This window comes from Haliotis asinina, chromosome 14, assembly GCF_037392515.1.
Source record: "Haliotis asinina isolate JCU_RB_2024 chromosome 14, JCU_Hal_asi_v2, whole genome shotgun sequence".
NCBI lineage: Eukaryota > Metazoa > Mollusca > Gastropoda > Lepetellida > Haliotidae > Haliotis > Haliotis asinina.
In genome coordinates this window covers 45,247,046-45,271,284 of record NC_090293.1, presented here as the reverse complement: position 1 = coordinate 45,271,284, position 24,239 = coordinate 45,247,046, and the positions used below count along the sequence as shown (strand labels likewise).

Sequence of the window (24,239 nt, the reverse complement as noted above, 5' to 3'; positions counted from 1 at the left end):
GGAATGGCCGAGAAGGTACACTTCGAATCTAAAACTTTATGCGGCCCCTTGTTTAGCCTGCTGCCCCATCTCAATTCCTATAAGGGAGATTATTAAGCAAATGTGGGATTTTATTTGTCTTGTATATGAGGTCAGCTTCACGTGGAGGACAGCGTTCCATTGCAATTCATATAAAGATTATGTACGATTGTCTGAGCGATCGGGCTGGACTGCGGAAGTACATTATCAGAATTAGAATCTTGAGATACTGTAGGCAGTAAGTGAATTATACTAATTCTATAATACAATGTCTTGGCCATCTTCATAAAACATTTCTATCCTTGTCTAGACAAGAGTCCGAGCCGACGACAAATTAATATTGTTTCACTTACATCAAACATGTTTTATAATTCCGCTATGGAAAATATCACAGCCGTATTAGAGACTGGTGACAAAACAGCACTTGCTCTGAATGTTATGTTCTTAATTTATTGTGTGCAGTCTATTTGTGGGCAGATATGAATGGAGTCACACTGAACACTAGTTTTGTGTTTATTTTGGCACTTCAACATTTCAGTCTTGATTTATTCTTTAATAGCCTGCTCAACATCAATAAATAACATCCTTGCACTCTAACGACAAAAACAGCCCTTTTGTGAGACGTAGATTCTCAATTCACTTATAACAAGTAAAATATTGGATCAATAATCAATGCTATGAATCTTTCTCTACATCATGATTATATTAATTTTCAAAATTCTTCCTTGGATTGTTTTTAAGCAACCACTGCTTTTCTCAGATTGTTCCCCAATTCTCCAAACCAATTAATCTCAATCTTTTCTTGAGACTGGAACTTTAAATATAAATGACCCAAGCATATTAACTCAGAAAGTCAATAAAATATTGTTTGCTTCATGTGTTAAACAAACTTTTACTGCTAAAACCACGATTCAGTAGATAATTGGATTTTAGATGTTCCCAAGGATAAGAATTGATGAAAACAAGCTTAATTTGCTTCTGATCCAATCACGTTCAGCCTCTAACCATATAAACTTGGACCTCCGAGAAAACATTGTCATGGATATAAGACCACGAAACTCATAATCCAATACTTCGCTTATTGCATTAAGAAAATAAAATTACAAAAATACATTTGCAAAACTCCCTTTTTAAGCTCTGTTGTTTTCCTTTGTAACATAAAATATCATTTTGCTTTTCAGTGATTACTGTCAAATGAAATTCATTAAAACTAATGCAGCGATTTAACCTGGCTGGGAATCCAAGCAAGACATTGCCTGGGAGAAAGAACATTTGGGTCTTGGAAACTTTTTATTCTCTTATACATTTCAAATACTTTTTTAGATCTTTGCAGGAAACCTATCTACCTGTCGTTCCATTAACTAGTCGTCCATTTGCCACCTCAGCTGAGATCATACCGTTAAACAGGGTAATGGAGTATAGAGAGGTGAAACTTGGAGAGAACTGAGAATAGCTGCAAAAAGCAGCTCATTTTCAAGAAAAAGCATTCCAATTGAACATAAAAAATCGACAATTTGACAATCCTTAAGCACAATGGCACGATGTTTCAGGCCATTTTGATACCATAATCAATAAACTAACTGGGTAACGGTTCGCATTTAGCGAAAAAATGCCAACATTTTTGTCTCATCCTCTAACGCATCCTTATGACAATGGAACTGTTATCCGTACAACTGATGACTTCTGAATTCAATTTCTTAAATCCCCCTGCACTAGTGTTTTTTACTTTTTTATCTATTTTTATAATTCCTCCTACTTATTTTGCTTCAGTACTAGCCCGGTGTGATTAAGTTGATAAATCTTGCTTGCTGAGCAATGACAAAAAGAACCTCCACTTGCAAAGAAGGAAGTGGTTTATCACAAGGTCTTAGACAGGTACTCTGGTACTCTTTGATTGTTCAATTCAGATTTGAAACCAACATGGTTAAATTTAAAAAAATAAATCTAACCAACAAAATTAATCATTGTCTGTTTCTTGTTTGGATACAAGTATATAAACTCCATGTAAATTAGCCTCAGTCGGTATATATGAAGTACACTTTAAAATTGAATTTGATGAAAAAATTACAGGACTTATCAAAACTTTACTTGGCTGAAAGCAGTTGTTTAATCACTCAAAAAGTCCAAGTAGTACAATATCTGATGAAACATGTTGCCAAAAAATAACCATGTGATGTTTGGTCTTCAGTCATCATCAAATACTGCTCTGTACTTTGAATTCCACTCTATAGCCTGTGGGTGCTGGGGTATGACTACTTCCCTCTATGACCTGTGGGTGTGAAGCACCTTACCCCCTCCAGTCCTGTAGCCTGTGGGTGCTGGGGTGTGACACCTTCCCTCCATAACCTGTGGGTGCTGAGGTATCATCCCTCCCTTCTTATTACCTGTGGCTGCTGGGGTATGACTACTTCCCTCTATGACCTGTGGATGTGAAGCACCTTACCCCCTCCAGTCCTGTAGCCTGTGGGTGCTGGGGTGTGACACCTTCCCTCCATAACCTGTGGGTGCTGAGGTATCATCCCTCCCTCTGCAACCTGTGGGTGCTGGGGTATCATCCCTCCCTTCTTATTACCTGTGGCTGCTGGGGTATGACTACTCCCCTCTATGACCTGTGGGTGTGAAGCACCTTACCCCCTCCAGTCCTGTAGCCTTTGGGTGTTGGGGTATGACCCCTTCCCTCTATAACCTGTAGGTGCTAGGGTATCATACCTCCCCTCTATAACCTGTGGGTACTGGGGTATCACCCCTTTCCTCTATGACCAGTAGGTGTTAGGGTATCCCTTCTTGCCCCTATAACCTGTGGGTTCTGGGGTATCACCCCTCTATAACCTGTGGGTACTGAGGTATGGCCTCTTCCCTCTATAAGCTGTGGGTACTGGGGTATCACCCCTCTATAAGCTGTGGGTATTGGGGTATGACCCCTCTACTCTATAACCTGTAGGTACTGGGGTATCACCCCCCTATAACCTGTAGGTGCTCGGGTGTGACACCTCCCCTCTATAACCTGTAGGTGTTGGGGTATCACCTCTCTATAACCTGTAGGTGCTGGGGTATGACCCCTCCCCTCTATAACCTGTAGGTGCTAGGGTATGACCCCTCCCCTCTATAACCTGTAGGTGCTAGGGTATGACCATTCCCCTCTATAACCTGTAGGTGCTAGGGTATGACCCCTCCCCTCTATAACCAGTGGGTATTGGGGTATCATCCCTTCCCTCTATAACCTGTAGGTGCTGGGGTGTTGTGACACCCCACCTGTCCTGTCCTGTAAATTGTGAGTACTGAGACACCAAACCCCTTACTGTCCTGTGTAGGTGTGGCTTTGGGAATGAAGGGCTAGTCCATCCGTCTTCATCCTCACTTTGCAAGCTATCACACAAGTTTTAATCCAAACAAACAAAACTACATTTTTTAAGCTAAAGCCAATGGGTCCTTATCATACATTTCCCACCCAACCCCCCACCCCACCCCCCCAAACAAGGCATTATGTTTACAATCTTTTGAATTATATCACATTTCAGTGGCACCTATTTCTTACCAAACTACTCAAAGAATGAGACTGTTCCTTCCTGGAAGATGAAATCTCAATACATCATGTAAACTGTTCTCATTTAATATCTGCTCTGAAACCATTTTGAAATCTCTGAATATATTTAAGTATATAGATGATCTGTAGTAATAGCTTGAGTTATATGGATGAGGTGGGCATGGGGTGAGAAGTGGTAAGGTGGGATAGGGTGGTTGACTAGAAAAGGGGTGGGGATAGGGGTGGGTAAGTTGGGAGGGAGTCTGGTGTGGGAAAGGAGGAAAGCGACAGAGTGTGGGATGCGAAGTTGGGGGTGACCTAAAGAGGGAAGCGTGGGTGCCAGTAAGGTGGTAAGAGGTGGGTGTCTAGAGTGAGGAAAGGGGTGAGGGGTTGGGTAGCATAAAAAAGGGCCAAGTGTACGAAAGGCAAAGAGTGCTGTGCGTGGTGTGCAGACTGTGGGGTGGGTAGGTTGACCTCAAGAGGAAGAGATGCAATGCCAGTAAGGTAGGAAGGGGTGTGTAGCTGGAATGAGGAAAGGGGTGGTGAGTTTCGGTCAAGTTGGGGTTCAGGTGTAGGAAAAGAAGACAGTGCTGTGTTGCTGTGGGCAGCTTGGAGGAAAGAGAGAAAAAGAGAAAGAAGCAAAGGGAGAAGTATGGTCTTTTATATTCAGTTGCTGGTAGACATGTTCTGGGCATCAAAGACCACAAGAAGTGAAGCCTACTGCCTAATGTTTATCGCCTGAAGTCAGCCAAGTGCATGTTGTTAAGAGATGAATTCCATGAAGTGCAGTCTTTCATATAACTGTTTAATCATAATTATTCATTTTCCACACGATCCGCCGTAAACACCATACACCAGGCACTGTTCATGTTCCGATTCAAGATATTGATGATTCCTACCGTTCAGGTATAATTGCACAAAATGAAGCAAATTTCACGACTAATCCTATCCAGTTCTTTGAAGTATATTATGAAGTTGATATCATATTCTAGCAATTATACTTCTGGACACAATATACAGTGTTGAACCACCAGATCTCATCTGGGCAAACAAAGACACGAAAACACTCTTTCAGCTTTGCACATCAGAAATATCTTCACTTTACCATATTAAATTCTCAACAGTTAAAAGATCAAATTTCTTATATGTCTGCAAGAAAAGATTGTAAAACTTCTTCAAAGTCCTTGTGGACTTTTTTTATGGAAGATGAGATAAGCTTCAAGCTTATATCAGACAATTACTGATAGAAGCAACGTTTCTGTGACCTCAAACTCCTGAATATGAATAACAGACAAAGCATATTATAGTTTTAAGAACTGAGTTTAGTTTATCTTTTATGTGTGCCTTTCATTGTGTAGTGACCATTTTCTCAGCCAATTAGTGTGAAAACTACACCAAATATTTATTACAAAATCTACAAGCACCGGTTGTAATGGAAGAAAAGCTCCTTTATCGGAAGCGTCTCAAATTGCCGATTTGAGCCAGTGTCAACAAGAAATACACAACTCTGAACCATCTAATCACATAACATAAATAATAAGTCAGGGACCATATCAAAACATACGTGGCCTGATAATCACATCCCTCTGAGGCCGAGCCTTGAAGATTTTCCAGAGACAAAGAATAGATGTCTCCTCACCAGACTTATAATTATGGGATTTTAGGTTTGGACTAAACAGTTCACAATTAATCAGACAGATTGAGGATCTGGTGTGAAAGTGAACTTAGAATAAACACAGATAACAAACAGACACAGTCTCTAGGAAATTTGATCTAGCTAATATATCCTGTGATTATTGGACTCAGAAGACACCTCTTAGGTTACAGCCAAGTTAGCATTCATAGTTAATTACATAATACCTATAAGAATGTGTACTGCAGTTTTTTTTACAGTCACGTGTTAAGAGTAACATGTGTTTGCCACACAATGCCCTCCTCAATAGTCAAGACAGTGATGTCCTTTCTTGCTTAAACCATAACACAAGGAAGGTAAAAATGTATTTTCAAGATGCCTTAGTAAAACATTAAACTTGTATGACAGAAAAGTTATATATGCTGTAAACGAAAGTGCTTGGGACAGTGGAACCATCCACAGATCTAAACACTTTCGTTAGTAGGTCCAGACTCATAAAAAATTGGGACAGCTTGATTCACAGATACAATAAGATACCTGTTGCATAGTACATTGGAAATATTCTATAAACTACAAATATAAACACAGTACGTATAAAGATATAGAAATATGCAGGTCACTAGATCCAAGGTGAAATATAGATCGAGACAGTTGGACATACACAAATCTCAACTGCTTATCATAACATATCAACTCCATAGAGGGTGAAAGAGTAACTAAGTAAGCCAAAAAAATCTAAAGATCCTACTCAACCCATCAATTAAGTTACTTTTATATCATGATATAAAGCATACTCATATGCACCCTCTTCCCAGGCCATTAATAAGTGTAACAACAATTAATTTACAACAATCTCTGAATAACAACTTAAAAGTACAGACTTTCTCATCACCTATATTTTAACATGCAGCCAAATTAAGAACAGGGTGTTAGACATTCCAGGAACAATATGTATTTCATTGCATGCTCAATAAATAACATTTGAAAAACTTACTAATTTTGTCTGTTAATTCTATCCCTGTACTTGACAGTAATTAGTTTTTCGTATCTGTTGAGAACAGCCCTCCCAATCCACCCCTCTGCTTTGAAGCTGGAGCCCCCTCCAGGATGGAGTGGATTGTTGAGGGCACAGTAGCCCCTGTCAGATAAACCCTCCCACTAATATGATGACCCCACAATTCATCTGTCGTGGAATTGTCATGCGTGGTAAACCAAGCTCTATATTGAAACAACTTTCTCTGATAACCACTGACTTATTAGGGCAGATGAGGTTTTTTGACCCTTGCCGGAGGATTATTGGACGCAGTATCTCCTAACGTGTGGCTGGTCCGACACTGATCTCTCTATCCTAACCTCTGGGTTGTTTCATGGCTGATAGCTGCGGCAGAGGACAAGCTCAACAATGGAGATAGCCGGCTTCAGTAGCTGCTTGTTCTGAAGGGTGGTGTTCTCACAAATATACTGGGGAACAGGTCACAGGTAGAGAAATATGATAGTGGGGTCTTGCTGTTGAGCGACTGTTAGCAGTATAGCTGGGATAGATAGGTTGGTAGATAGATAGACAAACAGGTAGATAGATGGATGGATAGACCGATACCCAGGACAGATAGATAGATGATTATACAAATATTTAGGATGGATGGTTGGATCTGTAGATGGATCTATGGATGTATATATAGATGATTAAGGGATAGCTCTATGGATGGATGGATGGATGGATGGACAGAATGATGGATGGGCAGAAGGATGGATGACCCATTGAGACAGAAGGGAGGGGGATAATAAGTCTTGACACCAATACATCTCTAACACATGACACCTTACAGAAATAACACATTTCCATCCAAGACTGCCATCCTTCAGCTTTTAAGTTGATGCAAGGTTCTCACCTAGTTACTTCATTCAGATAACATTATCTTCAAATAGTGACACGTAATTTTAGTTTTCCATCTGTATTAATCCTCATCCAAACTCATTTACAGTACGTTACATCTAAATGAGACATCAAGTCAGTGAATTATTCTTTTTGCAGTGTCAGCAATTATTTCAGGTGCTGTAACATCATCCTCTGTAGTGCCAGTACAATGTATCAGTTATGACTGTGATACAGTAATACAATTGCCATACAACCGTCAAACAATGCTCTTATGAATATTCTACAATTATCATGAGAATATCCTACATTGATCATATGAATGTCCTGTAAAGATCACATGAACATCGCACCATGATCACATGAATATCGCACCATGATCATATGAATATCAAACAAACATCATATGAATATCCCGCAATGATCATATGAATATCCTGCAATGACAATAAGAATGTAAACCAACTGTCCCACAAATATCTCTCCCAGTGATCATGCTGTCCATCATTGATACCCATAAATGAATCACATCCATTCTTAACCGTCTTTCTCTCCTAGTAAATGAACTGTTTACTGTATACAGAATCACTGTTCAAATATGTTCATTTTCTTGACCAAAATAGCAACAGGCTCTTGTGTACAAAAACTTACTGAAACTCAAATGCACATTACGCTACGCAACTCAGCGGAAGGTACAAAAAGTCTCTGCTTTACAAAGAAAAGTAAGGTTAAAAGGGAGATAAATATAAGCAGGTTATTAGAAACACATCTCCAATGTAATTATTTAGGTCTTAGTGAAAAAGCTTTTCTATTTCATGGTATAAGACTTAAATGACAAGGCAGGCTTCTGTCTGTTCGTCTCAACGTGAGCATTGCGCTCTGGTCACTGGTTGTCGCAACTATACTAACTCAAAAATCAACTTGAGCATGCATGTCACTTTCAACTGACACTGAAATGCTACATTTTTAAGCCGGCTTGTGAAACAAGACGAGTTTAAATCAAGTATTTAATTTGTCTGACATGTTGCATGGTCGTATTGATAACCGCTTGACAATATTTGTCTCCCTTTCATAAGAAATAACAGTGTTGAAAAGCTGATGGTTTTTAACTAGTGTTTTTTCAGTGACATTTGTCTGTTAAAGAAGTGTCTGTCGCTTAATTTCTTGCAGATTTATCTTGTCAGGTGTGTCCTTAGCGAATAACGTCAGTTTCAAATGACATAGTGCTGTCCATTTCAACATTGTCGATTGCTAATTACTTGTCATTGGAGTCTAATTTCCTAAGCAACATGCACCAAACAAGCGCTGCAAATCTGTGAAGAGAAACAGGACTTAGCATCATCTCCACTACAGAACAACAACTTTGCACGAAATGATGCAAAACAGAGATGTGCAAGACAGTTGTCATAACTGTGATTGGTACAAATATCATTTTATGTAAATTCAAGTGACTCATTTGAGAACAAAAATGTACCATTCAGAAACACGGACGGTTTGTTAGCGTCATCTTCAATATGATTTGCAAGCATAACACTTTTCGAAAGTCTCCAAACAGTATCCCTAATCAAAGCTGAGCAAAGCCAGCATAACCCATCTGATACCTCAGGAAGAAAGATCATAAAATAATTTTCTAATTCACTCTTTTCAAAACTTTTATGACATGCTTTCAACTGCACCCTTCAACCATGACAGGCTTCTGCTGTGAGATTTATCTACTCTGCTTCGGAATTAGAATCGCAAGCAAGGAAGATTACAAGACAACCAAATATGGATAATCGTATTTGGAGAAAATAACAGTTTTTTTTGTTTTTCTATTGACAGGCAAGTGATTTGTGCCATGGATCATCTTGTAGATATGATTTTGGATGAAGGAGGATTAAGTTTAAAATAACCATGGAAACGAATATCCGTATGATCAAAGATCCCTTCTAATCGAAAGTGACTATATTTACAAGTTGAACAATGTTTGACGTTTGTGTTTTGTGTTTCCTATCATTATGCAATCAGTGTCAGTCAGCTGGAGACTTTCACTGCTTCAATATTATTATTGCCATTCTATACCCACATGGCTTTCCATAACTGTTCTTGAAAAGTTCAAACTTCTTGTGACATGGGTGATGAATTTCTTTTTTCAACAAACTCAATGGCAAGTCTGGATTTGAGTAGTACTGAAATTTATTTATTTATTTATTTATTTATTTATTTATTTATTTATTTATTTATTTATTTATTTATTTATTTATTTATTTATTTATTTATTTATTTATTTATTTATTTGATCAATCAAATCAATCCAGGATAATAATATACTTAACGGCTGTTAATACATCAGTTTAAAAAATCTCACAAAATTGTGATTCTAATTAAAACCAAATATAACAAATATACTAAAATTAGTATTAACACTAGAGTCAACATGGCCAAACCTACACGATAGTTTAAATAGAAGCAAACAAGTCAGGAAGAAAATATTATCAGAATGCCATCCTTTGAATCCATTAAACTGAAATGTGTTACTGGTTAGAACATAACAGATCTCTCCTGTCACTTGGTATGTATAATTCAATGTAAATGTTTGTAATAAATTCAACACAAGATAAAATGAGCAAGCTCTTTCTGATAATAGTGTCACAAGAAACTTGCAATAAATTTGCTGCAAAACAGCAAAATTTGATAAGTCAATGTATTTATGACACAGAGTTAAGGGAAAACATTATTTTGGCATTCATGTCTTCAACAGACTTACAGAAGCACAAACAGTCATGTCAGACAATCAGAAAGAATATGAAAATTCAGTCTCCAAAACTACAAATCTGGTTGGACAATTCTGCAATGTGATATGCTAAAAGTATCACATAATTATGTTTAAGAAAAACTATGACAGAAATATTTAACCATTTCTATAAGCAGTTTTTACACAAATGGAACGTACAAGCAAATATTTCTAATCTCCAATGACATTTCAGATATTTAATAAATAATGATTCATTTGTCACAAATATAGTACAGATTATATAAAGCATATATAACCAGCAAAAATCTCACAATTCAGAAAATGCACATGGAAGCAACTAGACCCATTTTAATCAAAATCCAATACCAAACCAGACTATGATATTCATTTATCTTATATGGCAGTAAAACAAGCGTTTAGATTCAAAGAAACATTAAATACCAGCTACTCTCAGACATACACCAACTCATGTCACAACTTCTATATAATCATATTACAGAGGATGTGATTTTCCTTACAGCTTTTCATCCTGTCAAATCTGACCCCTACATGACTCTGCCATTTCAAAGATGTGAGGACAAAATTATGAAAAATAAGTAAACTTTTAACGAGCATCGAACACAAAGTCATGCAAGAAGAAGCAAAGATTTACCTAACGCACAGGGAGAGTGCTTCATGCATTGTATCAGCTTGTGTGCTTGTAGATGCCCCGTCTTCCTGTTGTCAGTCGAGATACGATTGTGGCGATTATACCACTGCTGCCTCCAAATCTTAGCCAGGCTGCAAGGAGGGGGGACAGGGGGGTGCCTAGCCATCAAGCTAAGTAAAATGCTGTGTTAGTTCTTTCATGGGCCAATCATCAGAGGAGGAGCCTAAGAGCTCTTGTCGACTGACGGCCAGTGATTCACAATATCTTCCTGGCTTTACAATCAGTTGTTGAATAAGGCTAGCACAGTAGGAATGGAAGAGGCATCAGTCATATAGATCCAGTGATATGTACCTTCTGCAGCAACAGCAGCAGTAACGCAATATGATGCGGAGTGTCCTCGGACAGCTTCCTAGCCCTGCTTCACCCTGTGTTTCTATCACTAACGGAGGCGTAACTGTCGACACACTGTGGGTTGAAAGGCCTCGCGAGGAATCGCAAACTTCGCTAATCACACAGTAACAACTCTTACCAAAGTAAATACAGGTTCAATAGAAGCGGGGACTGGAACTACGGGCAATCATAATTGCGCCCTAAATCACTGCTACCTGTATCACCTTCCCCAAGACGGGAAATGCCTCACAATAGATAAAAGAAAAAGTCACAAGAGCAGTCATTAAATTTATGGTCCCTTTCTTTTCACAATTCAATAAATAACAAAAAAAATTTGAACTGTTGAACCACGGTTGAGTTCCTTTTTTTCTTTCTTGATGTAATAATATTCGTGGCATTGTGTTCAATAGGCTTGTCAATGGATGGTTGGCCTACCGCGATTCGAGCTCAGCTTGCAGGATCAATACTGAAAGCAGTATTGTGTCCGCAATATCTTTAACTGTATTGCCATACACATAAAAGTTGTATATAAAGGCGCATTGAGAGGCGTAAAATGGAACATTAGCACAATGAGAGCAACAATCATGTCAGTGATACAATAAGTCAAGCTTCTTTATACGGAATAATAGCAGCACAGATAACCCCCGTTTCCCACACCACTATTGAGTGAAGCAATATTGGACACTGTTACCGAGGAAAGTAGCTATGCAAATTCCAAGGTTAAATGGCACAAGTGGGTATCCTTAATTTTGAATACAAAATATTCTCTTCACGCCTAACTTGTGAAAGAATTTACTGAAAGGGTTTTCAGAAAGAAGTTGCCAAGCAGGCAGGATAACTGACACAGTTTTTACAATAACGGTTATTCTTTTGACAATTCTAAAGCTGGGCAAAATAGAATGTCACTCATGGACAATCAAACCTTTGCCCACAGGAGGTTAGAATTTTACTGACTGTAACAGATTTTTCGAGAATACTTTTGTCAGGAGAGAAAATTTCATGTGATGATTGATATTGGTAAAAGTTGTCCAAACATCATATGCATACAGATGGATAAAAAGAGGATTAAAAAATATGAAAAAATTAAATGGTTTACTTAATTCTTCCAACTTTTTCATACTTAAATCAATATCTCAACATGATCTACTTATCAGGAGCTAGCAGAGGCTTCCCCGTGTGGTAAAACCATTACAAGTTGTCATATGGCCAGTATATTGTATTAAATGTCTTTCCCACATTGATACATTCCACTGGTCATTAGGAAAACAGTATCACACAATCTATGATGACTATGGCTTCCTTAAGGGGCTTCATGGGAGAAGTGCACTGTTAGTTCAGTTGAATGTACTGGTCAAATTATGACTACAAAACAAGATCGACACAAACGATCTGTTAATTAGGCGATAATCAGACAAACAGGGGCAAAGGAATGAATTAACAGAGGTCCCTTATGTATACTAAACTTCAGCCCTTTGAGCTGAGGCTTTGAACTTGGTCATATGGTGCTTGTAGGAAGACTATAGTTATATGGTTCATACAGATACGGAACACAAAAATTCATTGCCTATTCAAGGCCTTTTAAAGGCTTTTCAAGGCATACAAATGTCATTTCCAATGCAGAGTTTTAGCCCTTTGTCTGTCAATATTATTCCAAACAAGCATACTATGCATAAGTCATCAGACCTAGAAAGCATGATGAACATCACAAATTTTTAAAAAAGATTTTTTTTCAGACACAACAAATAAACAAAATTAGTCAGTTAATTAAATATTCTGTTAACAAGAATATGTTCTTCTGTACAAACTTCCATTGTATACGGCTCAAGTAATATCAGAGATTTTCATGGCTTTCCAAGGTCAGCATTAAAAATTAAGGAATATAAGAGAAATCTTAAAATTCAAGGCGTTTACAAGTCAGCATGGTCCTTACTTAATGTATGAGATAGGAGATATGGTTGCGATAGAATAAAGGTCTCTTGGTACATTCATTATCTTCACCGTTTTGGTCTTTAACTCTTCCGAGGCATTACTATTTGTAAAAGTGATGTCATAAATTAATAACGTTTGTAGATTTAAGAAACTTAGAGTTCATATCATAGAAATCTTTATCATGTTATTTTCCAAAAAGAATATTAAACAGCTCAAATTAATTCCCAGACTTTGTGCTTCAACATGTCTCTAATAACACAGCATTAATATTTGTTTAATGACTTTAAAGAGTACTTCTGGAGTTCTATTTTCGTGCAAGTCTCAAACATGAGGAAATTTAAAAATGTAATTAGCTGTTTTCAAATCTACCAACAAGCTATCAAATTACAAAATCATAAACAGAATTTGCATCACTGTTTTGCGTTTTCTGCCCACTGGGTTCTGTTTCAGCAAGTAATCGCGACTGGTTGTTCCAAGTCCTTGACCTTATATGTTCACAAATCTCTTTTTTCCAAATATTCAATTTTCTACACTTCCCAAGCTGAATACATGCAAACTCTGGATTTTAAACTATAACCTAACATTTTCAACTTTTTGTTCATATTAATTTACATTTTATAAATAATACATTTTTCAGTGGTCTTAAGTTTGTAGAATAAACATTTCACTATGACTTGATATGCCGACAATTTGTTTCTCTGATTAAGAAGGACAGGAAATGGTGTGGGGTTCTTCCAAAATATCCAATCAAAATATTCTTGACAGTTCAACATCCACATAAGTCGAGGAAAATGTTATTTTTCACATCTAAAATGTACAGCACCATTCACAGAACATGGTACCCCAAGGTGACAACTTCCCCCCATGTTCTTTCAGCTTAAAAATTCTTTGACATAAATGAAAAAAAAACTTGACATAAATTAACTTTGGTTACCAGTATATGTTAAAGCTCAAGCCCGCTTCCGCGTGCCGATTTCCTTGCACATGTCATAATACAAACTCCAGTGAAATATGACTGGCAGATGACTGTTTGTATATTTCACAACTGTACCATTTCCACAACTTGTGCCTCTTTTTCATATTCCTACGATTCAAGTAACGGGTCAAATTAATAGAATTTCATTCTCGATACATTAGCTGACACACCTGTCAAGTGCTCTCAGAAAACGTAACTGCATTTTTATTTATATCTTTTGAAAAGTCTACAAGGGTTCAGGAATTTTTGCATGATAGTACTTGCTGTGGAGATGAGGATCACTGCCTTTATCAGTCTGAGTGAGTGAGTGAGTGAGTGAGTGAGTGAGTGAGTGAGTGTTAGTTATGCTGCTTTTTGCAATATTATAGCAAGATCATGGTGGGGGACACCAGTACTGGGCTTCACATGAATTCAGTATTTTGTTTGTCTGAATCTACATCATTGTCTCCTTTACCATTTTATCCACATCTTCCATTTTCCCAACACATCCTCTGTATCACCAAACCACATCACTCCATATAACACCCATCTTCCATATCATCAATGACACCCCATCCTCCTTCTGACATGCCCTTACCATCCACATCCACCTTCCCTCACCATCCAACCCACCTTCTATCTCATTACACCACCATTCCCCACCCCCTACCCACACACACACACTCACACACACCCAGCATACTCCTTTTCACCTACCCTCACATTCATTCCATACCCCACCCTGATCTCACACCTTATCCCTATCACACCCCAACATCCATCTCATTATCCCCCTTATCATTAAACCTCCCCCTCCTCCACAACCCCCTTTGACCACCTACCCACAAAACTCAAAAACACCTCAGTGGTCCACCAACAGCACTCCAAGAGCATCATGAAGGGGTTGGCCACACAAACCATACTGCACTATAATACATCATCATGGGACCAGTCTCTTCATAAAAACCCCAACAAACACATGTTGCACATATTCAGCAATATGTTATCCATTACAAAAATTGAAAACATTCATTAAATAAAGGTTTGATTATTTTTTCTATGCTCACCAATAAACACATAACATAAGAGTATTAAAACGTAATCAAACTGGAAACAAAACAGACAAATTTAAGGTTTACAATCTTTGTACCAAGGCAGCCTCATCAAAATAGAGGGTATTAAGTGGGATGTGTTTTTCTCACAGACAAACAGTCATTAAATACTGTTTACTGTTTACACGTTGCACACAACAGAGATGAAGATCATGTAGAGGTGCAAATACATTTGCACAGAGTCTGTACGACATCACCATATCCACAAACAATTATACACTTTCATGTTTTCTTTCTCCAACACATCCCCCAAATCTTTTCAATTCTCTCACTGCAGGATATTAATGTTCTAGTTACAATATTTCATAACTGTTTCGTTTTCATATTCCTACAGTTGTGACTCGAATGGATTTAACATTTCATTTAAATTTCCAATGAGCGTATTAGTGTGTATTTTAACATTTTACTTTTAATTTCAGCAACAATTACAAAAATTGAGATTCATTAATTAATGTTTTATAACTGAGGCTAAATCACTGAATAAGTAATCGTGTTTGAATATAGGTTAAAAAAAATCATATTTTTATTCAGTCTGTTGTTCTCATTGCATCAAATAACAGCTGTAGAAAGGATGTGGTTGGGAGTGTTCATCTTCCTTACTGGACATTGGTGGTCTACTCCTGGCCCACACATTACTAGGTCAGAGTTTGGGTCAGCCATTATGATCACCTTAACAAACCAGGAACAAGCCACCTTCACTCTACAAGACCCACTCCCAAATTCTCCTACTCTCTGAAACCCCACATTCTGCTAACCCCATACTCAACCATCAACAACTTAATGCCCTTCAACATTCTCAAACCCAATTCTGCTAACCCCATACTCAACCATCAACAACTTAATGCCCTTCCACATTCTCAAACCCAATTCTGCTAACCCCATACTCTACCATCAACAACTTAATGCCCTTCCACATTCTCAAACCCAATTCTGCTAACCCCATACTCTACCATCAACAACTTAATACCTGTCCGCACTATCAAATCCAATTCTGCTAACCCCAAACGCTACCATCAACAACTTAATACCTGTCCATACTATCAAATCCAATTCTGCTAACCCCAAACACTACCATCAACAACTTAATACCTATCCGCACTATCAAATCCAATTCTGCTAACCCCAAACTCTACCATCAACAACATAATACCCTTCCACACTCACAAACTTCATTCTGCTAACCCAATGCACTGTCATCACCAACTTATTGCCTTTCTACATTCCAAAGACCCACATCCTGTTAACCCTCTGCTCAACCATTAAGACTTTAACAACCTTCCACATGTCTAAAGTCCAAATTCTGATAACTCCATGCTCTACCATCTTCACTTCAAACCCCTATTTCAATATCTAACCAGGTTGGTAGAAACCTACAAACCTTCAGTTCTACCAAAATCATACACTACCAACACTCAACCACTCTACCCTACTCTTTACCAAGCTCAAATCCTCTCATAACATCACAGCCATAATACAACCAACCATCATCTACCTGCAAACAACCTCTCTCTACCCTCTACCAAATACACATCTTCTCAACAAACCCCATGCCTCATCTAAATCACCTAATTAAATCCACCTTAAACAGCAACGAGACATTTCTTCAACAAATCCATTCCCAGTAAACACCATAACCCCTTTCATGAATACCAACCCCTCTACCCCTTCTCCCTTCCACCTTTCCTACAGTCACTCTATACAGAACCCTACTGCTGGTCCTACAAAGAAGGGCAAACTGTCCCGAAGTCCCTGAACAATAATATCTGCCCTTCACCTGAATCCTATAAAGATATAGCCCTAAATAGCAAGTGTAGGTTTTGGTGAACTCCTATTCGTATACCATTATCTATTCCTATCACAATAATACATTTCAGAGACTAAACGCTGGTCTACAGAGAGTTGGGAGGATGGAACAGGGATTTCTGGTATAACCTGACCCCTGTCCTTCCATCAAGGCCCCGACTGCATGATACAATCTCACCACCACTGATAGCAACCCCCTCATAATACTTCCCTTAAGACAGAATTACATATACCGTATCAATAAATTACTCATTACGCATGATACACACTCTCCTTATCAAATAAACATACATTATCTGTTTCAGCTAACAACACTTGTGCTATTTTTTTGACAGCCAAACATATTTATTTTGCCTGAGAACCAGAAGAACTAAAAATAAATCTCATTACATTTTACAATGTGTTAATATCTCAAAAAGAATCGGAAATGAAAAAAAAATATCAGATTCATTCCAGCATCTAAGTATAGGTCAGGAGAACAGTTGCGTATTTACCTGCAAGACAGGTAGCCAGCCTGCAAGATACACCTGTAATTAACCTGCACAGGTAGCAACTTACAACGCATCATTGCAGTGGAGACTGTAAACACGCTTTACCACTAGTAATTAACAGAAATGCTTTTTACTTGGAAACAATGTCGCTGAGTACGGTAGGCAAACATCAACACCAAATCTCAAGTGGCCATATATACATAGGTACTTTAAACATTTCTTCCACAGCAGATTCGTCTTGTGTTAAAGGGAAGTTTCAGAAACAAGTGGATAGAGACAAGCTTTAAGGAGGTTATACTGACTACAACAAAGAATTCATTTCTCATCTCAGATAACTATGGCTCTAGAGTGTTGTCATCACTCAGTAATGTTAAAAATGTCTAGATATTATATATCTTTAAGGAATCGGTAAGCAGTATGACAGATAACCTTTTCAGACCATTGAACCATTCTGTGCTCACTCTGACATCCTAGGGACAGGGCCATAAACTCATCAGTGAGTGGACATGTGTTGTGTAACAGTTAGCAGTGTAACAGTAGATGAGATCAAGTCTGGAGGAGGCAAACCAGTGGTTGATAGTCTGAGCATCTATCTAAAACAACTTGACAGCAAATTAATGTATAATATTCCAGTTCACAAATTGTTCACATTTGTGAACAATGTACTAATTTATGACTTACTAACAGGTAGACATACGGATAATCTTCTGATACCTGATGTTGTAACAGATATGTTATTCACAATATTTTAGGAAACAATCTACTAATATTAATAGCTATCATTGCCCTTGTGCCAATAGTGCACAAATATCCAAACACATACACTAGACATGAAAAATTGTCCACCCACATGTTAACAGATACACCAGACTTGCCAACAGTCCACACACATGTTAACAGATACTTGCCAACACTCCACACACATGTTAACAGATACATCAGACTTGCCAACAGTCCACAAACATTAACACATACACCATAGGCAATACCCCTCCACATATGCATGAGTAATCAGTCAACTCTACAGCCAGTCCGATCTACTAACACTCCTAGACACTAGATATGATACACTAGACATGAAAAATTGACCACCAGACTTGCCAACACTCCACACACATGTTAACAGATACTCCAGACTTGCCAACAGTCCACACACATGTAAACAGATACACCAGACTTGCCAACACTCCACACACATGTTAACAGATACACCAGACTTGCCAACAGTCCACCCACATGTTAACAGATACACCAGACTTGCCAACAGTCCACACACATGTTAACAGATACACCAGACTTGCCAACACTCCACACACATGTGCTAACAGATGCATCAGACTTGCCAACAGTCCACACACATTAACACATACACCATAGGCAATACCCCTCCACATATGCATGAGTAATCAGTCAACTCTACAGCCGGCCCAATCTACTAACACTCTTCCACCATTTGTTCAACAGGTGCATGGACATATTGATTGGTTTGCGAGCTGCAGAGATCCCAGCAGCTTAGTCTATCGCTTGATCATTGATACATATTACTACTGATGACTTTGACATAGCGAACAATCTCTCAAAATATCAATTTTGATTTGCTAACCTGTTACGCAATGTGGAAAAGCGAGGCAATCCAACTGAAGCACCAGTGGTTGAATGATTGACGGGGCTGTGTTATCAATTAGAAGCTTTCCCACCACATTCTGTCAGAGGTTTCAAGAATGGAAAGGAAGAGGAAATTTGATGCCGAAAATCGTCCAAATACACATGATCAACACAAACTTACAATACGCCTTGAAAAAGCTGAGGAGCAGAAAGGGTGCGAGTGTTGGACGTTGGCTGGAGTTGGATACTGGCCTAATGAGCAGTCTGATACGCCAGGACTGGAACCCATAGCTTCTGATTAATGGCACTTTAATATCCTGTGATCGTTTTTACCACATTTCACTCCAATGCATCATTTTCAACAGCATGTCTGTAAAACAATACTTTGTGAGCAAACAAAAGAATCTGAAATTGAAGGATTACATCAACACAAAAAGCGACAGGACAGAAAAGTGAGACTTGATGATACAAAAATTTCATTTTTTTTTATCCGTTTTGATTTGTTTTCAATTTTGAAAAGACATTCATTTCTAATGAACAGAAACACTCTGATTATTTGTACTCCAGCGTTCAACTGGGCATAAACAAAAGGCAGTCATGCACAACATGTCTAATATAAGAAAACAATGAGTAATTGTTTTCATTGGCTACTTTTTCCATACCACAGCCCGTCATTGCTTTAACACATGTACATGAACAATTGGCTAGTTTCTCTTCAAAACAATTCCCAAATACGTCTGCACTATACATCAAACAAATGCTACAAACAAGAGATCTGTAAAACTCATCCAAAATTAATTCAACAAAAATGACCTTTCACCATAATTCTCAAGAAAAGGAACCTTCAAACGTAATCTAATTCCTATGCATATCGCACAGTCAATTATAACATAATTAGTAATTATGAAAACAATGAACACTCCTAATTACAAGCAGACGTCTGTGTTCAAGGTCATGGTTGAAAGGTAGGGAGAGACTGTGGGTTACAACAACGGGACTTAATGGCGTACAAAACACAGATGGTCTGATGTAAATAGAAGCAGATTAAGGACTTCCTCTTCTCTCACTGACATTAACTTGTTATTTACTGTTTTCTTTCCGTCCACCTTCTTCAACAAACACAACAAAGTTTGGGGAGAGGAGACAGAAATTAATGGGTCATTTAATAAAAACAGCAGATGCATGGAACACTACCCATCCCTGTGCTATTAGGTCCTATATCGCAGAGATCTGAGGCTATTAAAGAGGAAAAGAATAATTCCTATACGCTACAGAAGAGAAAGGCACTGGTAGGAAACATGAGGCACAGTACGGTGCGGAAGGAGGGAAGAGACAAAAGCGTCCAGAGGGTTTTTTAACTCTCCCCATCTGTGGAGTAAGCTGTCAAATCACCGTGGTAACTGGCATGCAATAAATCTACATTATATATGAAAATAAACATTGCCAGCAAGTATAGAGACAGGATCAAAGCTAACAGACACAAGTATGTGGAATCGGTTTCCAGGAGAAGATTATGGACATACTTGCAGGTTCGGGTGAAGACAAGAGCGGGAAGCGAGATTGATACAAGGATTCATTAAGACTATTTAAACTTGTCCAATGATATTAACACACAAAGGAAAGCTATCCCCCAGACTTTACCTTCTGAAACAAAGCAGAGAGGGCTCTTAGGGGATTGTTCATTCCTTAACACGCAATAAAGCTCCAGCAAGCACCAACATAAAAGACTCCAGCAATGGCTGGACCAGAGCATATAAAATCTTAAGTTTCTCCCAAATTGAACACAGCTGAGAACAATTCTATTTGTTGTGGTTTCTGAAAGCTTTGAGGTCTTTAGCAGGTCTTGAGAAGCTGGTACCGATTGTTCCCACAAACACCAAGTGTATATAATGCAAATGTACTTAAGGGAAACTTCAGGTCAATGATTCTACCTCCTGTGCCCATCCAGGCCAATGAATCAAAGGGCACCTGTTTGCAAGCACACCAATGCCTTTACACACAAATGATTCTTCTAACCAGTTAGAAAAAATCCCAAGTGAGTTTAGATCAAGCTATCACATGTTCATAATGGCTTCCTTCCCTGAACCCAAGCTGGAGAATGAATTTCAACTGCTTGAATTTTAATCTGGCGACAGAGGTCACGATAGGAAGGAGATGATCTAGCAGCGTAACCAACATGTACTTTCTTGTAGTTACCTCGAACATTAGGACCTTCTACAGCTTGAACCTTTTCCCTGTAAACGTATCTCCATTAAATGAGTATTTGAAGTGTTGAGGACATCTGTCTTGGGGGAGGTGATGATCTTATGATTAGAAGGCTCTGTGAACCATGGTAAAGAAACATTATCCCAGAGCAAGGTGTACTGAGTTGCTTTAGTTTGCTGTGCCAACAGATGTAGTTACGGGTTTAGTCGGAACAATATAAAACATTGTGCCAGAAAATTATCAGTCCTAATTATCTGCTGAAACAGATTCCATTGGTGCAAAAGGCAAAACTGGTAATGTCACTTATAAGGAGGAGTGTGAATCAGTGATTGAAAAGAAGATTGTGTAAATGGTAATGCTAAACGTGTCTTTTGGTTGCACCAAAAGTCATTAAAATTGCATTAAAAAGTTAGTGTTTCGTGAATGCAGCCTGAAAACAATTGATTCTTGACCAAACAATCTAGTGATTGTGAGCGGATGCTTCGTCAAAAGTGGACAAATTTATTTGTTCAGTGTTTTCTCTCTCTAAAGTTGTTAATGGATGAACAGTGAAGCAGTGTGTTGTCTCAATATTGATGGGACCGAGAAAAAGTATTGGGTTATCCATACAGTGAGATATCTGACCAGGGCATCACATCATCACATATTACTCGCCCGCGGAAGATATCGCAGTGTAATATTTATATGGTAATATCTAACTAGAGTAATACCACCACACTTGAACCAGTTCTAATGGAAACTACTTTCAGTCATGTGATGGACCACGTGACAAATCAATATGGCTTCTGTCAAAGTTTTTAGTCCCGTCAGTTTGAGACCACAAATAACACATTGTTATAAGACATATTTTTTTTTATGATTATGCACTTTTGAAGCAATAAACAAACAAATCAGTAGCTTTATATTTTATCAACACAACTAATCACTACACTAAAAATAATAATAATAATAATAATACAATACATTGCCGACGATACATTCATGAGACAATCAAAATGGATACAATTAAACTAATGACTGTGTGAGAATTGATCGAAATCGGCCCAGTGGTTAGGTCAGGAGAGCCGGCACAAAATCGTACAAATAATAATAATAATAATAAATACAATACATTGCAGATGATACATTCATGAGACAATCAAAATGGATACAATTACAGTAATGACTGTGTGAGAATTGACGGTTGTATGCGAGGAAGAGAAATTAGCATTGTACAACCTTTGGGAACTTTTCACATCTACGACATGAACCTAGAAGATGGATCCACTAAACAGGTTTCACGTTACAGATTTCAAAAACTTTCTGAAACTGTAAGCACTACACCTAGCCATATCATTTACATACAACTCAACAATCACAGGCTAGTCATATGATTACACAACACTCCAAATGGATATTCAGTAGTTTTGATTCAGAACTATAATCCGTTATCAGCAATGTTTAGTCATAATTCCTACTTAATTAATCCTAATTATATAACAAATGAGACACCTTAAACTAAATTAGCCCTAATTAGTTTACACTGCCACATCCCTCTGATTCATGCAGCGATGGGATAGGGATACTTGCCCAAAATGGGCAGGTGAATATCAGGTTTCTTTGCAAATATGGAGTTAAAATGGTAACTTTGCTTGTTTGGACAATGAAATTATATCAAGATATGTAAACTATACAGACATGCGTATCAATCTTAAAGAGTTTGAATAAAGATAACTTATGAAAGATTCTAGATCTGCCTGGACCAGGATGTTATGTCGAGACAACCAAGATATCGAATTATCAGGGTTTGACACAATGGTGCTAAACAGTTTAACTGGATATTTCAAAAACAACTCAATCTCTCATCTCAAGAACTTCAAGATCAAATTGTTACTAAGACAGTTCACTCATTGAAAATATTTTTGTCCCAAAGTTGATGTTGAGTGATCATAACACCTTAAACAAACTCAAACCTATGGAAAGCCATCATCATTCCTAATCTTGGCTTCTGTGGTTTTTTTTTAAAAAGATCCTTAAATATTTGAATGATTTTTTCAACATTTAAAATAAATAAATAAATGTTCAATTTAGATGTCTTATGCAAATACAGTTTCAGCCTTTAACCATCAAGAACACCCACTAAACTCAACATCTCAAGACATTCTGGGGAAGAAGCTTGAAACCAAAAACTTTCAAGACGGCAACCAGAATGGACGACAGACTCTCCATGAAAGGCTCCAAGTTCAAAAACACTTGATATGAAATATATAAACCTGGTAAATGTTATACCAGAGTTCATTAATCATTTTCATATGTACATTTGGTATCTGTTATAGCAACAAAACAGAATGTGGAAATAATTTCAATTCACTGACATTCTGAAAATGTTATCACTATCAAACACTCCATTTGGGATGCAAAAACATGAAGATGCAGAGAATATCATCTTCCATCTCATCATAAGATGTTTAGATGTGCAAAAAGACCAATATGGCTGTTCTCTCAAAGAATGCTTGGTATCAAGGAAGTATTTGAACATTACTTAGCTGAAGAAGAAGCCTGAGGTGCTCAAATTCATCCTCTGTCAAACCTTCATCATCTAAAGCTATATTCCTAAGAACAATTATTTATGACTTTCGCACATACTATAGCTTGGTATAACTCACCATTGAATAAATAGAGTCTACCTTTAGACATGACAGTATGTTCATTTTGTGCCTCTTTAGAATACATTAGGAGATTGAAGTAATGATTCATTGGAAAAAACTTCCTGTGTTTTGTGTCTAACAGATGTTGCCTTGTCCGTTAAAAACGAATGTTTAAAGATTCCCTACTCATAATGATCAGAACCAAACAGAACCACTTCAGAACAAATACACTTGTTGAACCTAGATGAATGGTTTTGATGATAAATGTAGTTTTTTCTTTGTTTAATTTTATCAAAACCTCAAAAGAAAATTTCTAAATGTAGGGTTTAAAGCGGGGCAGAATAAGGATTGATAACAAAGTTTGTGATTTCAAATTACAAAACTGTATCATATTTTTCAGACTCCCTTCAACACAAAAAAATCCTTTTCAGAACATGTGCTGTATGCTGCTCATTATTTTTAGGACATGGATTCGAACTGAATTTCAACCTGTGAAAAAGGCCCTCTTGAAGATAACAAACTATGTCAGCATTTGATGTGGAAAATTCTCCTCACATCTCACAGGCAACAAATTAGACAAAAAACAGCGCTTGATAACTTATGTTTGTGATTAAAGTGCGAAAACACTTGTTACATACGTACAATCTACACCTATCAAGCAATTACATCACGTTGTAATTAACTCATCATTA

General features: G+C 37.7%; 1 protein-coding gene across 4 annotated transcripts in view; it reads right to left on the bottom strand.

Moving 5' to 3' along the window:
• Window positions 1-24,239, bottom strand: part of LOC137260928 (transcription factor SOX-5-like) — a 244,083-nt gene that overhangs the window by 67,462 nt on the left and 152,382 nt on the right. The window contains exon 1 of one of the 4 annotated variants that reach the window (XM_067798485.1): window positions 10,434-10,851. The exons of the other annotated variants lie outside the window; for them this stretch is intronic. Coding sequence (XP_067654586.1) covers window positions 10,434-10,462 — 29 coding nt within the window. The 5' untranslated portion in view covers window positions 10,463-10,851. Of the gene's footprint in view, window positions 1-10,433; window positions 10,852-24,239 lie in introns of those variants that run through there. 4 annotated transcript variants of the gene reach the window in all.